Below are 12,108 nucleotides of genomic sequence, written 5' to 3' on the forward strand. Positions count from 1 at the left end.
AGTGCTGTATAAATGTGTGTAGTAGAGCGCTGTATAAATGTGTGTGTAGTAGAGTACTGTATAAATGTGTGTTTAGTAGAGTGCTGTATAAATGTGTGTAGTAGAGCGCTGTATAAATGTGTGTGTAGTAGAGTGCTGTATAAATGTGTGTGTAGTAGAGTGCTTTATGAAGATGGTGTGTTGGTAGCGTCTTCACTGCTCTTTGTCACTACTTTGGTTGTCCATTGTAAAAACACTTTTGTACACAAACTTCAACGTCCTGGCTAATGTTCTCAGGTGTTCCTTTACTTTTCTTCATAATGTTCTCATGGTGCCATTTGTTTTATGAAGTGTACCAGTCCATTCTGCTGTAAACCCACCCAACAACAAGACGCTGCCACCCTCAGATGTCGGCTGGGGTGGTGTTCTCAGGCTTTCAAGCTTTTGTCTTTTTCCTCCACCAGTAACGATGGTCATTGTGGTCAACCAGTTTCTCTTTAGTTTCAACAGACGACTGATGTCTCTCCAGAGTTTGACGGTGGACAAGGACTCTGATCAGCGTCAGCAGCATCTGCACAAGCTTTTGTTTTAGGTTAATGTGCACATTTTGCACCAAAAAAACAAAAAATGTCATCTCTGGAACACAAAATCCATTTCTTCTCTTAGCAGCATGATGGCAGGACATTCCCATATGAACCTTCAGGCATCTGGACATTGGACACTAAAAGGAACCAGAGTTGTGGACATGGACACTTCTCTTCTTGATTGCTTGGCTGATTCCTTTGGATTTTTCCAAGATGTCCCAGAAAGATGCAGTGTTGCTCGAGGTGCACCCCCATTTAATCCAAATGCTGTCAGCTAATCTATCAGAAGCTTCCAAAACTATGACATCATATAAACAATGTAACTTTAAAGAAAGTAATAAAAATACATTTTAAACACTCTTTTTGGGCATTTAGATACAAGTAGAAACTAATTTGAACGGATCTGTGTGATGTAAGAAGTCAGTATCTTTCCTGCAGCTGAACTCCTTTTTCATGTTGAAGTTCAGGAAACAGTTCATCGGAGCAGGTCCAGTTTCAGTTTCAAATTAGGACCATAATAAAAAACGAAAACCTTCCTCAAAACTTCCAAATACAAAAACCAGAAAGGCCATAATGTTTTATTTTCAATACATGACCTCAGGTTAATTTAGTAATTCTGTTTTCTTGTGAAAACCAGATTTTATTTCAAACCACAGAGAACAAAAGGATTCCTTCCATTCAAACGATCAGTTATCGTACGGGTAACTGATTCCAGCTGAAAGCTTCACACCATAGAGCCGTGCACGCGCATGACTTAACTTACTGCTATAGATCATGTTTAATTCTGACAGTGAGGCTAACAGATGTGAAACATAAGAACGACCCGTTTTCTCCACATGATGTCAGGACAACATGTCACCCTCTGAAAAGAAGACCAAACTAACTTTAGTTATCTTGAGAAATCAGAAAAATCAACTCCTGAAAAGGCTGAAAGTCTGAACACTCAAACCCTTTTTATCTCCTAACTGAACTCTGATATGCTTCATTAATTTTATAGTACCATAATTTTCGGCCTATAAGTCATGTTTCGTTGCATAATTTACATGCCCTGGAACTTATACGCTGAAGCGACGTATTTATGAATTTTTTCTCATATTTATAAACCAATTTTTTGCTGAGATATGACCGTTTTCATTCATTCTGACTGAAAATATTGAACACTACCATTTTCAGCCACTAGATGGCACTCAAGTAGTATAGCATGCCGGTGTGTCATGTAATAGGTAAAAGTGGCTATTAATGACACAGTCGGCTAGCCACAGACTGTCACCTTCGTCCAGATCGCCTGGAGAAACCGTCAAATCAGCTTCATTTTGCTGCGCTGCCCCAGAGAAATGCAGCTAATTTCACCGTTGAAGTCCTTTTATTAAGTAAAAGCTAGACTGAGTCACACCTTTACTATAATTTTGAGCAAACAAATAATTGTTTTTAAGTGTTAATCTCGTTAAATTCTTGCTAAAGTCCTCTTGTGCACACTCCCACAGCCACTATGGCAGCAATTAGATTTTTGGCACAACACCGGCCCACATTTCCTGGTTGCCAGCGGTGACACATAATAGATGTGACATATTTATGGACTTTTCCACATTTATTAGACATATTTGGACTGATGCAGCGGTGTGACGTGTACGGCAGAAAATACGGTATTCTTCCTCTGATTGGCTAAAACTTATTTAGCACAAGACTTACTTCAGCTATTCCACAGTTAACCCTAAAACATCGACTGTAAAACAATAAATAATGAGAAGGGGAGGCACAGGGAACTGCTGAGAAAACATGAGATATCTTTACAAAGCAGAATATTCTGTGACAAAATGATTCAACTTAAGCTGCAGGATCCAACGATTGGATGCGAAAATAGCACCAAAGTCATGCAAAAGAGATAAGATGTGAAAATATTGATTAAAGCGTTCAGTGGAGTTTAAACTCCTTTAAGACGGTAAAAATACTCTGGAACCTCCATGAGAATTTTCCATGAATCTCCAAACTGAGCTCTGATTGTTGTGACAGAAAAGATACTGACTGCTCATAAATACTCAGCACAACCCCCAAAACCCGAAGAGTCCACATAACTACTACACAGTAATCTCCAGTGCGCGCACACAAAATCAAAACTTCTACAGGATCAGAAAAACTTTGAAACGTGAAGAAAAAGAATCATAAACGTGCTGAAGGTGGAATTATCCTTGAACTGCTGCAACATGCAGCGACCTGGCGACAGGAGGCAGCAGGCTACAACCTAACAAACCGAGCAGCTCACCGCCAAGCTACTCACAGAATCTGGACTACAGAAGATGAAAGTTTCCGTCGAGAAACGGTTTGGAGGTGAAAGTCCAGTTCTGTTAGGACACAGGCAGGACGACCCGGGCCAAAAATCTGCTTCATGTGAAAAAAAAAAAAAGTGAAAATCGACAAAACGATGTTTGGGTAAAAAGGTTCGGCACTGACTTCTGCTCGTGCCGCGGGTTGATCACATCTGGATCAACAGGTGTTCAACTTCAGGCTGCACAAACCCACAACAGGTTCCGAATAACTCTGTTGCGTTAAGTTTTCAGCCAAGATAGAAACATTTCCAACACCTTAAAGAACAACGTTGGACCGAACTGCCCAAATTACGCACGCGTGCGGCACACTGCGCGGCGAAGTGCACATATTTCAAGCTAAGTGTCAAATGAGGTGCTACCAAAAGAGCTTTAAACACTTTAAACATCTACAAAGCAGGAAGTCCGCGTGCGCCACCCCTGCCACTTGTTGTGGTGTTAAAATGCGTAAAAGTTTGGAGACGTACCCCAGTGCGCCTTGAAGCTGCGGACAGTGTTGCCGTCCCTGAACGGAAACCCAGCGCGGTTGTACTTGGCGTAAAGCATCTGCATGTGTTCCGTCATTGTATCCTGTAAAAGCGCGTCCTGCTCTTCCCGGCTCGTGGACTTTTTATCCACTGAATGCGTAAAATCCACCTTTCGTCTCTCGGGGAAATTGTCCGTCTTCAGCATCGCGCTGAGTCCCAGGCACAGATAAGTCCACCCGTAAAGCAGCACGAGCGCAAACCGAGAGCACGGAGCCATGGCTGAGACCAAGTGAGGGGAGCTGTGGGACAAAGGGACAAGTTTTCACGCCGCCAGAAGTGTCCCTTATTTCCAAAAACACATCTCATCACCAGAGGAGCCCAAAGCCGTCCATCAGCGTTGACACGAGTCACAAAAACTGCTGTCCACGCGTTCTCTGGGCTTTGGATTGGCTCTAAAAACGAAACAGGTAACGAGTAAAAGACAATTCGTGCGTGAGAGAACAGACAGGAGGAGAGCTGCGCCTCTGCAGAACCTTCAGCTCCAACAGTCCCCGGCTCAGCTTTCAGTGAAGGTAAAGCATGTTGTGCTTGGTATTATAGGGCTTGAGGGACCAGCTGAGTATTCCTCTCCTTTCCACACGCGCGCCCACGCACGCGCGCTCAGAGAGGGAGGGAGTTTCCTGTTCGAAAACTTTTACGCACGTTCGGCCTGGGGACGAATTATCTCGTTATCAGGAGCAGGAGGAGGAGGCTGTTTTATCAGCTGGGCTGAAGCAGATGAATCAAAAATAAATGATTCGAGGAAGGTGGACACTCCGCGGATGAATGTGAGCACCTGAGCTGCTGCCTCAGAGCAGCCTCTCCGTGCGTAAATTCTGCGCGTCCCGTCTGAAAGGAGCGGCTTATTGGCGGCTTTAAGGGCTTTCTTCGCTGTTTTGTTTAGGTCAATGGAGTTAAGCACACACATCCTGGACCAGCACGGTCTGATCCGGATGCTGCTGTGCACCCCCTCCCGCAAAACAGCCCGTCAGGCGGGGTTCTGACCCCCCCGCACCGCCACTGCTCCTCTTTCAGGGGCGCTCGGGAGGAAATGATTAGGGCATTTCCCCACCCTTGGCCATCTGATGGCAATAATATTAGCATGCCATCTTCATAGAGCACAGGGTGGAGGTAACCCCTCCATCATCTCACAGCAGTGTGAAGGGAAAACATTTATTATATTAAAATGAATATTAAAAAAAAACTGATAAGATGTTCTAGAACATCCATCTCATCCTGTAAGAACTGACAGGTGCCCTTCTTTAGTTTCTCAATGATTGAAACTTTATTAACTTTACACTGAGTTGTTGACAGCTGCAGTCTTAATAACTGTTTTTGTAGCAGAAACATTTAGACTGTTCAGGTCTGCTTGTCGATTATCAGCTCAAACAATTTCAGATTTTCGTTCATCCTTTCATCAGATTCAAAAATTATTTTAAAGGGAATCATTCACTTTCTTGAGATTTTACTCATCACTGATCCACTTTTTTCACCCATCTCTCTTCTGACTGGTCTCTCAGGATGAGCTGCAAAAATTTAAATCTTTCACTGAAAAAAGTTATTTATCTGTTTTAAGGTTTCATCTTTATTTTACAACTCTCTAAACACTGAAAACTCTAGCTAAAATGATGTCAAGTGAACAAAAATAAAAATTCAAATGGAGTAAACGTATTTAAAGCAAAATGTTCAAACAAATAAAAACACTAATTTTACATTAAAAATAATATTCTGGGTGGGATTTATGTTCAGATATCTGTTAATGACCTCAGAACTTTCATCATCCTCATGATTTATCCACATATTTATTGAAATTATATAAATTTTACAGCCAACACAACATTTCAGCAGCTTAATATTGAGTCAAGTCAAATTTATTTATAAAGCACATTTAAAAACAGCAGCTGTTAAAGTTCTTAACAATAAAATCAATTGCAGTAATTAAAAAAAAAAACCACTAACAAAATGTAATTAAAAGCATCAAAAGAAAACGTAAAAACACAAAATGATGAAATACTAAATCAATTAAAACAGCTTTGAGTAATAAGTAAATCCATTTTTCTACGTCTGTGTTGAGTTTGATGCAGAATTTTTCTGTGGTTCAAAAAATGTCAGAGTTTGTTACGATGAAGGATTTCTTTATTTGAAGCTCAGTTTGAGTGAAACCTCTGATCATGTTGGATGTTAGAGAGAAGTCAGCGCGCAGAACTAATAAAAGCACGACTCAGTGAAAACTCCAACAGCTTTAAAGGCCAATAAAAGAAATGAAGGAAACTATAACCATTAAACTTCAGTTTTACTGCAGAATCATTATTTACAGACAAATAATCGGAGTGGGTCATGGTGATGCTTTTAAATTATTAAATTAAAAAAAACATGACAACAATAATAAATATCTGCAACAGTTTTGGAACATCTGTTGAAATTTAAAACTACAATTTAAAAGCACATCTTCTGTTTTGAATGAAGTAAATAAAAATAATATGGGAAATAGAAAGTCCACCCTTTCAGATTAGAAAACAGGATTATAACACAGATGTGCCTTAGGCTGCCCACAATAAAAGGCTGCTCTAAAATGTGCAGTTTTACTGTATTGAGGGGGTCTGGGGGGACTGGTCTCAGACCATCTTGTAGGTGAAGATGCTGGATGTGGAGGTCCTGGGCTGGTGTAGTTACATGCAGTCTATGGTGAGGCCGGTTGGATGTTCTGACAAATTCTCTGAAATTTGACGACAGCTCATGGTAGAGTAATGAACGTTCAGTTCTCTGGTGGACATGCAGTCAGCATGCCAACTGTACCCTCTGACATCTGAGTCATTGTGCTGTGTGGTTAAACTGCACATGTCACAGTGGCCTTTTATTGTGGGCAGCCTAAAGCACACCTGTGCAATAATCATCCTGTCCAATCAGCATCTTCATATGCCACACCTGTGAGGTGGATGGACTGTCTCGACAAAGTGCTCACAGATTTACACACAGTTGTGAAGAATATTTGGAGAGAAAAATGATTTTTGTGTACGTAGAAAAAGTTTTAGATCTTTGAGTTCAGTTGAAGCAACAACTAAAGTGTTTCGTTTATATTTCTGTCCAGTGTATTTAAAAAAAGAAAAACTAAATCTTTCAGGTGTGAGTAAAACCTGCCAGCTGGTAGAACCTCCTGGAAGAGCAGAAACTCTCAGTGGGTTTAAAATAACTTTGGGTCTCCTTCGTGGTTGTGGAGGAGTTCTGGCCCACTCTTTTTTCCATCACTGAGGGTTCTGTTCAGCTAAGGTTCCACCATAGCATTTCAGTCAGGTTCAGGTTCTGGATCTTGACCGAACCGTTGCAGCACCTCGATTCTTTTTCTCTGACCCGTTCAGTTGTAGATCAGCTGCTGTGTTTGGGATCAAGGTTCTGTTGGACCCAGTTTGGTTCAAGCTACAGCTGTTGGACAAATTGACTCAACCCTTTGGTCTACAGAGGAGTTCTTGGTCCACTCAGTGACCAAAGGAGCCCAAACCATCATCCCTCCACCACCGTGCTGACAGTTTGCATGAGGTGTTTGCTGCAGTGCATTCTGGGTAAACATCCGGTATTGTTCCAGAAGTCTTGTGGTTCCTTCAGGTAAAACTTTCCAAAGCTAAATTGTGCTGCCATGTTGTTTTTAGAGAGGCCATGACCTTTGACCTTTAACCTGCTAACTGCTGCTAGAGTCTGAGGTGGAGCACATTTGTCTAAGCATTGCACAGTCTGACCTTTGGGGTAAATTTTCTGGGACGTTGTCTTGTGAAGATTGTCTTAAATGTTTTCCACTTGTGAGAATTCATTCTGTCTGCAAAATGATGGACTCCTGATGACCTTTGACCTTTCCCAGATGGACAGGCAGCAACAGTTGCTTCACTAAGGTCATTGCTGATGTCTTTCCGTCTTGGTGTGTTAGCACACACCTGTATGCTCCAAACGGAGGTGGTCCTGGTGCTGACGATCAGCGGCTCCTGGCTGATCCTGAACCTCTGAGATCCTGTGGATCAAGGCTGGAACCAGTTTTACTCACAGCTTTTATATTTGTTAGTTCAATAAATGATGACATGTGGGATCAGCTGTGCAGATTTTTCTTTTGAAGTTACACTTGGATAACTTTAGAACCGGTAAAGACCAGAACATTGCATCATGTCCTGGTCCATAAAACCTTAGAACTGGAGGAGCGTGGACTTTTCTCCAGAACAAAAAGCACATTGACTTAAGAGTTTTAAAACGCCCCTCCTCTGCGACCATGATGTTGCTTTTTATAATTCCTTCCTTCTTTCACCAACATGCACTTGTCACAGGTCCAGATCGATCTGTGTTTTTAAACACCCACACCCAAAGACATAAAGAACCACATGGACAAAGACAACCCAAAACCAGACCCTGGTTCCCTGGAACCGAAAGCCTTGGAGCCGCCACACGTTGTTTCAATAAGAAGCCAGTTCAGTCAAAACAAGCAAACAGATGCAGCCGATGGTGTCAAGATGGCCCGGGCCACAGCTAGATGCTCGTCAGAATAAACTCGTGACGTTCTGGTTGGAGGGACCTGAAACCAGAAACAGCAGCTACAGAGTGAGTCCAGCAGGTTGAAAAATAAACTCCTTCAGTTTGTTTTGTTGTGGAGGGATTGATGAAAGGATTGAAACATACTAAGCTACTGTAAGAAATCCATATACTAAACGACTTTTTGTTTGTTTGGATCAAGAAACACAAAGACACAACTTGTTGAACATCTGCTGTACAGTTTTTATTGGACAGCTGCTTCCAGACGGAGCTGGCTGGATCCGTCTAATGGTTCCCCTTCAAAGACGAGAAGAATCAGTTTCAGTGCAAAATAAGAACAGATGCAGCTGGAAAGACCAACGCAAATTAATCTTATTCTTCTTCTTTCGGCTTTTCCCTCTTCAGGGGTCTCCACAGCGAGTCCTCCACCTACATCTCTGTCCTCTGCGTCCTCTGTCCTCACTCCAACTACCATGTCCTGTCTAACTGCATCCAGATATCTCCTCTTTGTCTTTTTCCTGGCAGCTGCATTTCTAACATCCTTCTACCAATATACCTACTGTCCCTCCTCTGGACATGTCCAAACCATCTCAGTCTGGTCTCTAACTTTATCTCCCAGTTGTTCAACATGTGTTGTGCCTCTGATGACCTCATTCCTAATCTCGTCACTTGTCTCTCCTAAGGAGAACCTCAACATCTTAATTTCTGCCACTTCCAGTTCTGTCTCCTGTCTTTACCATCACAGTCAGGTGAAAGTGACTGAGTTTGCACATCGTTCTCAGATGGTTTTGATGGAAATGGTCTCTACTGAATCGAGAAAACTTCTCGCAGCTCAAATATGGAGGCAAGCTGAGACAGGAAGTCTCTACAGCTTCATTAGAAGACATAATGAAGGGAAGTGGTCTAAGATGTTAGGTTCAGCTCACCCTGTGCATTTTAGAACCTTAATACATTTCTACATAAATACATACATTAATGTACACATTTAATATATTTATAAATATATACATTTCTAATTAATGCATTTCTTACAGGTCTCTCTTGTAAATGAGTCCTTGAGGCTCATTGAGACTAACCTGTATAAATAAAGGTTGAATGTTGGACTGTGCTAGCTTGATATTATAGTTTGACCTTAAGTCATGAAGCAAATACGATTTTCTATAAGTTGGACTGTTTGCAGATTCAAATCCGTCACAAGTCACCCAACAGAAAAAACATTTTGTGTTCTGGTGTCAGAATGTGGGATTTTTGGATATTTTTGTTGTTGTTTATCGTCAGCTCTTTTGGTTTTGTGATCCTTACATTGGGTTCTGCTCCTCTGACTCCATCTTTAACTCACGTCAATGAAGGCCTTCAGTCTACACTCCATCTTCAGCTGAGCATTGTGTTTTTTCATGCCATGTCCTGTTCTCCTGTGTGCTTTCCTCAAGTCATTTAGTTTGTAGTTGCCACCACGTCTGCTTTTTATTACAGCATTCTTGAGTCCAGCGCCTACAAACCGTGCCCTGCAGCCGTGTAAAGTTTAGACCTGCAACAAACTTTATGACAGTAATGTTGTTGAAAGGAACCTCCTGGAGTTGTTGGTTTTCCCTCAGTCTCTTCACACTAAAAGTCGTCTTCTTCTTGGGCACATAAAACATCTACCTTCCTTCTCTGCATCATGCCAGCCAACTCTCTACATTTGCCTGTCATTGTTCCCACATTTAGAGTTGCAACCCTCAGTCCTACATTCTTAACTTTCCTCTTCTCTCTTTCCTGACACGTTTCTCTCCTCATGGTTTTTGACTAACAGTAGCACAACTTCCTCCGGCACCCTGTTTGTCAACAGCACCGGTGGCGGTCGTTGTTAACCCGGGCCCCGACCGATCTGGTATGGTGTCGCTTTGATGAACTCGCATTATGGTTTTGGCAAAAGTGTTTTACGTCGGATGCCCTTCCTGAAACAACCGTCACCATTTACCCAGGCTAGGGATCAGCACAAGAGTTCAAGTTCAAGTTCAAGTCAACTTTATTGTCATTTGCATTACATGTGGTACATGAGGTGGAATGAAGTTATGTACACAGGGTCCCAGTTACACCTAAAATTAGCAAACTATAAAGAATAAAAAGAAACAGTAAATAAGGATCTAAGATATACACTAAGATATACGCTAAACACTAATAATGTAAACCAATGCGGCGTAACAGAAGCCCGAACACGAGTCTGTGGTGAACAGATGGGTACGAAGGAATATAGCAGCACGAATAATCAGCAGCATGGATAATCAGCAGCATGGATAATCAGCAGCACAAATAAGTCACAGGCTTGTGTTCTCTAGTTTGTCTCCGCTCTAAAAGTGATAACGTCAAATGTAGATAAATGGCTTTTTGTTATTTTTAGAAACTTTTTTTTAACTAAATGATGTACTGAAGTGTCATGGTTCATTGTCATGTTCCAATAGTCAACGAGTTACAAAAGGATTTTACACCAAAACATGGTTTTTAAAACATTAGGAACAGAGTTTGTGCCTGCAGGCCGTGCTGTCAACAAAACATCTGATAAACATCTGATGCCAGCTCCAACGTTTTGTCTCCAACGTCGGTCGTTCCTTTGGCTCAGTCTGGGTCTGACCGTAAGAATTTTATGCCTTTAACTTCATTTGACATCAAAATAAACTGATATAAATGTCATCTTTTGGTTAGGTTTCCCTCGTTCTTGTAAGACTCCACCTGACATGTGACAGGAAACGGCAGAGTTTGTCGTTTGTCGTGGATTTATGGGATTGATTCCCACCATCTGGTTCAGATGCAGAGGCAAAACGTAAACTTCTTCCCATTTCAAAAGGAATCCAACAGCAGATTATTTGTAGAGCAGCGCAGCATTAAAGCATGTCAGTGACTGACTAATATGTAAATGATAGAGCACTTTGAAGTCCTGCACGGTGCACCTTAGATCTGGGAACATGCGGAATGCTTTAAGCCCATTACCCACTCTTCCAGTCCAATTGCAGCTACCGCAGCCTGGGGGAGGACATAAAAGCAACCCCCATCATCTTTCAAAGCTCTTACGCCTTTAATTTGTTTAGACAAACAGCCCAAAACATGTTCGGCCAAACGGTGGACGAGCCTGAGGTCCCTGAGCACGTTCTTGCCCCCCGACTGAAACCGATGGCGCGAGGAGTGACCACTGGAAACCAAAGTGAAAAGGAGCAGAAAGGAATTTAGGTCCAAATTTCAGGCTGTTAGTAAAGAAACCTCCCCGCTGTCGCTCCAGTCCGTTCACCCCTTCCTCTGGGGATCCTCACTTTAAAGCCTTTTTCTTTTCAAACAGCAGCACCTCCACCCAGATGGCATGCCTGATATGAAGGGAACAGTTTGTAAATGATGGTGCACCGACAGCAGCCCGGTCAAATTAGAGGGCTCCTCTGCTCTCCGGTATGCGCCGCATGCACGTGTGTGTCGGCAGCTCAGACCACTCTGACGTGGTGGTCGAAGAGGACAACATGGATGTAGAGGTCCGACTGCAGCAGCGTCCTGCTGGGGGCCTCGCCTGGACCAGACTGAAACACAGCAAAGAGGCAAATCAGACCAAAGTAGAACAACGACTTATTCTGCTGAGCAGCAAAAGGCTAGCTGAAAGCTAAAAGTAGCACAAGAAGACAAAAATAGTCAGTTTGCTGAAGCAGATTTCAAAGAGAATGGTGTTTTTGAAGAAAATGAAGAGAACTTCATGTATTATTTACAAATATAAAGATAGTTACATTATTTGAAATATAAAAGTTACAAAGAACAAAAGTAGTAGCACCCACCCCTCATGCATTAGTATATATATACACATACATACATATATATACACAAACATACATATACATATATATACACATACATATACATATATATACACATACATACATATATATACACATACATACATATATACACATACATACATACATATATACACATACATACATACATATATATACACATACATACATACATATATATACACATACATACATATACACATACATACATATACACATACATACATATACACATACATACATATACACACATATACACATACATACATATACACACATATACACACATATACACATACATACATATACACACATATACACATACATACATATACACACATATACACATACATACATATACACACATATACACATACATAAATATACACACATATACACATACATA

At 41.5% G+C, this 12,108-nt stretch overlaps 2 protein-coding genes across 2 annotated transcripts in view; both read right to left on the bottom strand.

The window, feature by feature from the left end:
* The window catches only part of bmp3 (bone morphogenetic protein 3), an 11,601-nt gene extending 7,969 nt beyond the window's left edge, over positions 1-3,632 (bottom strand). Inside the window, exon 1 of the mRNA XM_037680153.1 lies at positions 3,352-3,632. Within this exon, the coding sequence (XP_037536081.1) occupies positions 3,352-3,628 (277 nt within the window). The 5' untranslated portion in view covers positions 3,629-3,632. The remainder of the gene's footprint in view (positions 1-3,351) is intronic.
* Positions 3,633-11,342: 7,710 nt separating this feature from the next.
* Positions 11,343-12,108, bottom strand: part of cfap299 (cilia and flagella associated protein 299) — a 123,200-nt gene continuing 122,434 nt past the window's right edge. The window contains exon 6 of the mRNA XM_037680154.1: positions 11,343-11,435. Coding sequence (XP_037536082.1) covers positions 11,343-11,435 — 93 coding nt within the window. The remainder of the gene's footprint in view (positions 11,436-12,108) is intronic.

The sequence above is a fragment of the Nematolebias whitei genome, chromosome 8, assembly GCF_014905685.2.
Source record: "Nematolebias whitei isolate Nwh7 chromosome 8, NemWhi1, whole genome shotgun sequence".
Lineage (NCBI taxonomy): Eukaryota > Metazoa > Chordata > Actinopteri > Cyprinodontiformes > Rivulidae > Nematolebias > Nematolebias whitei.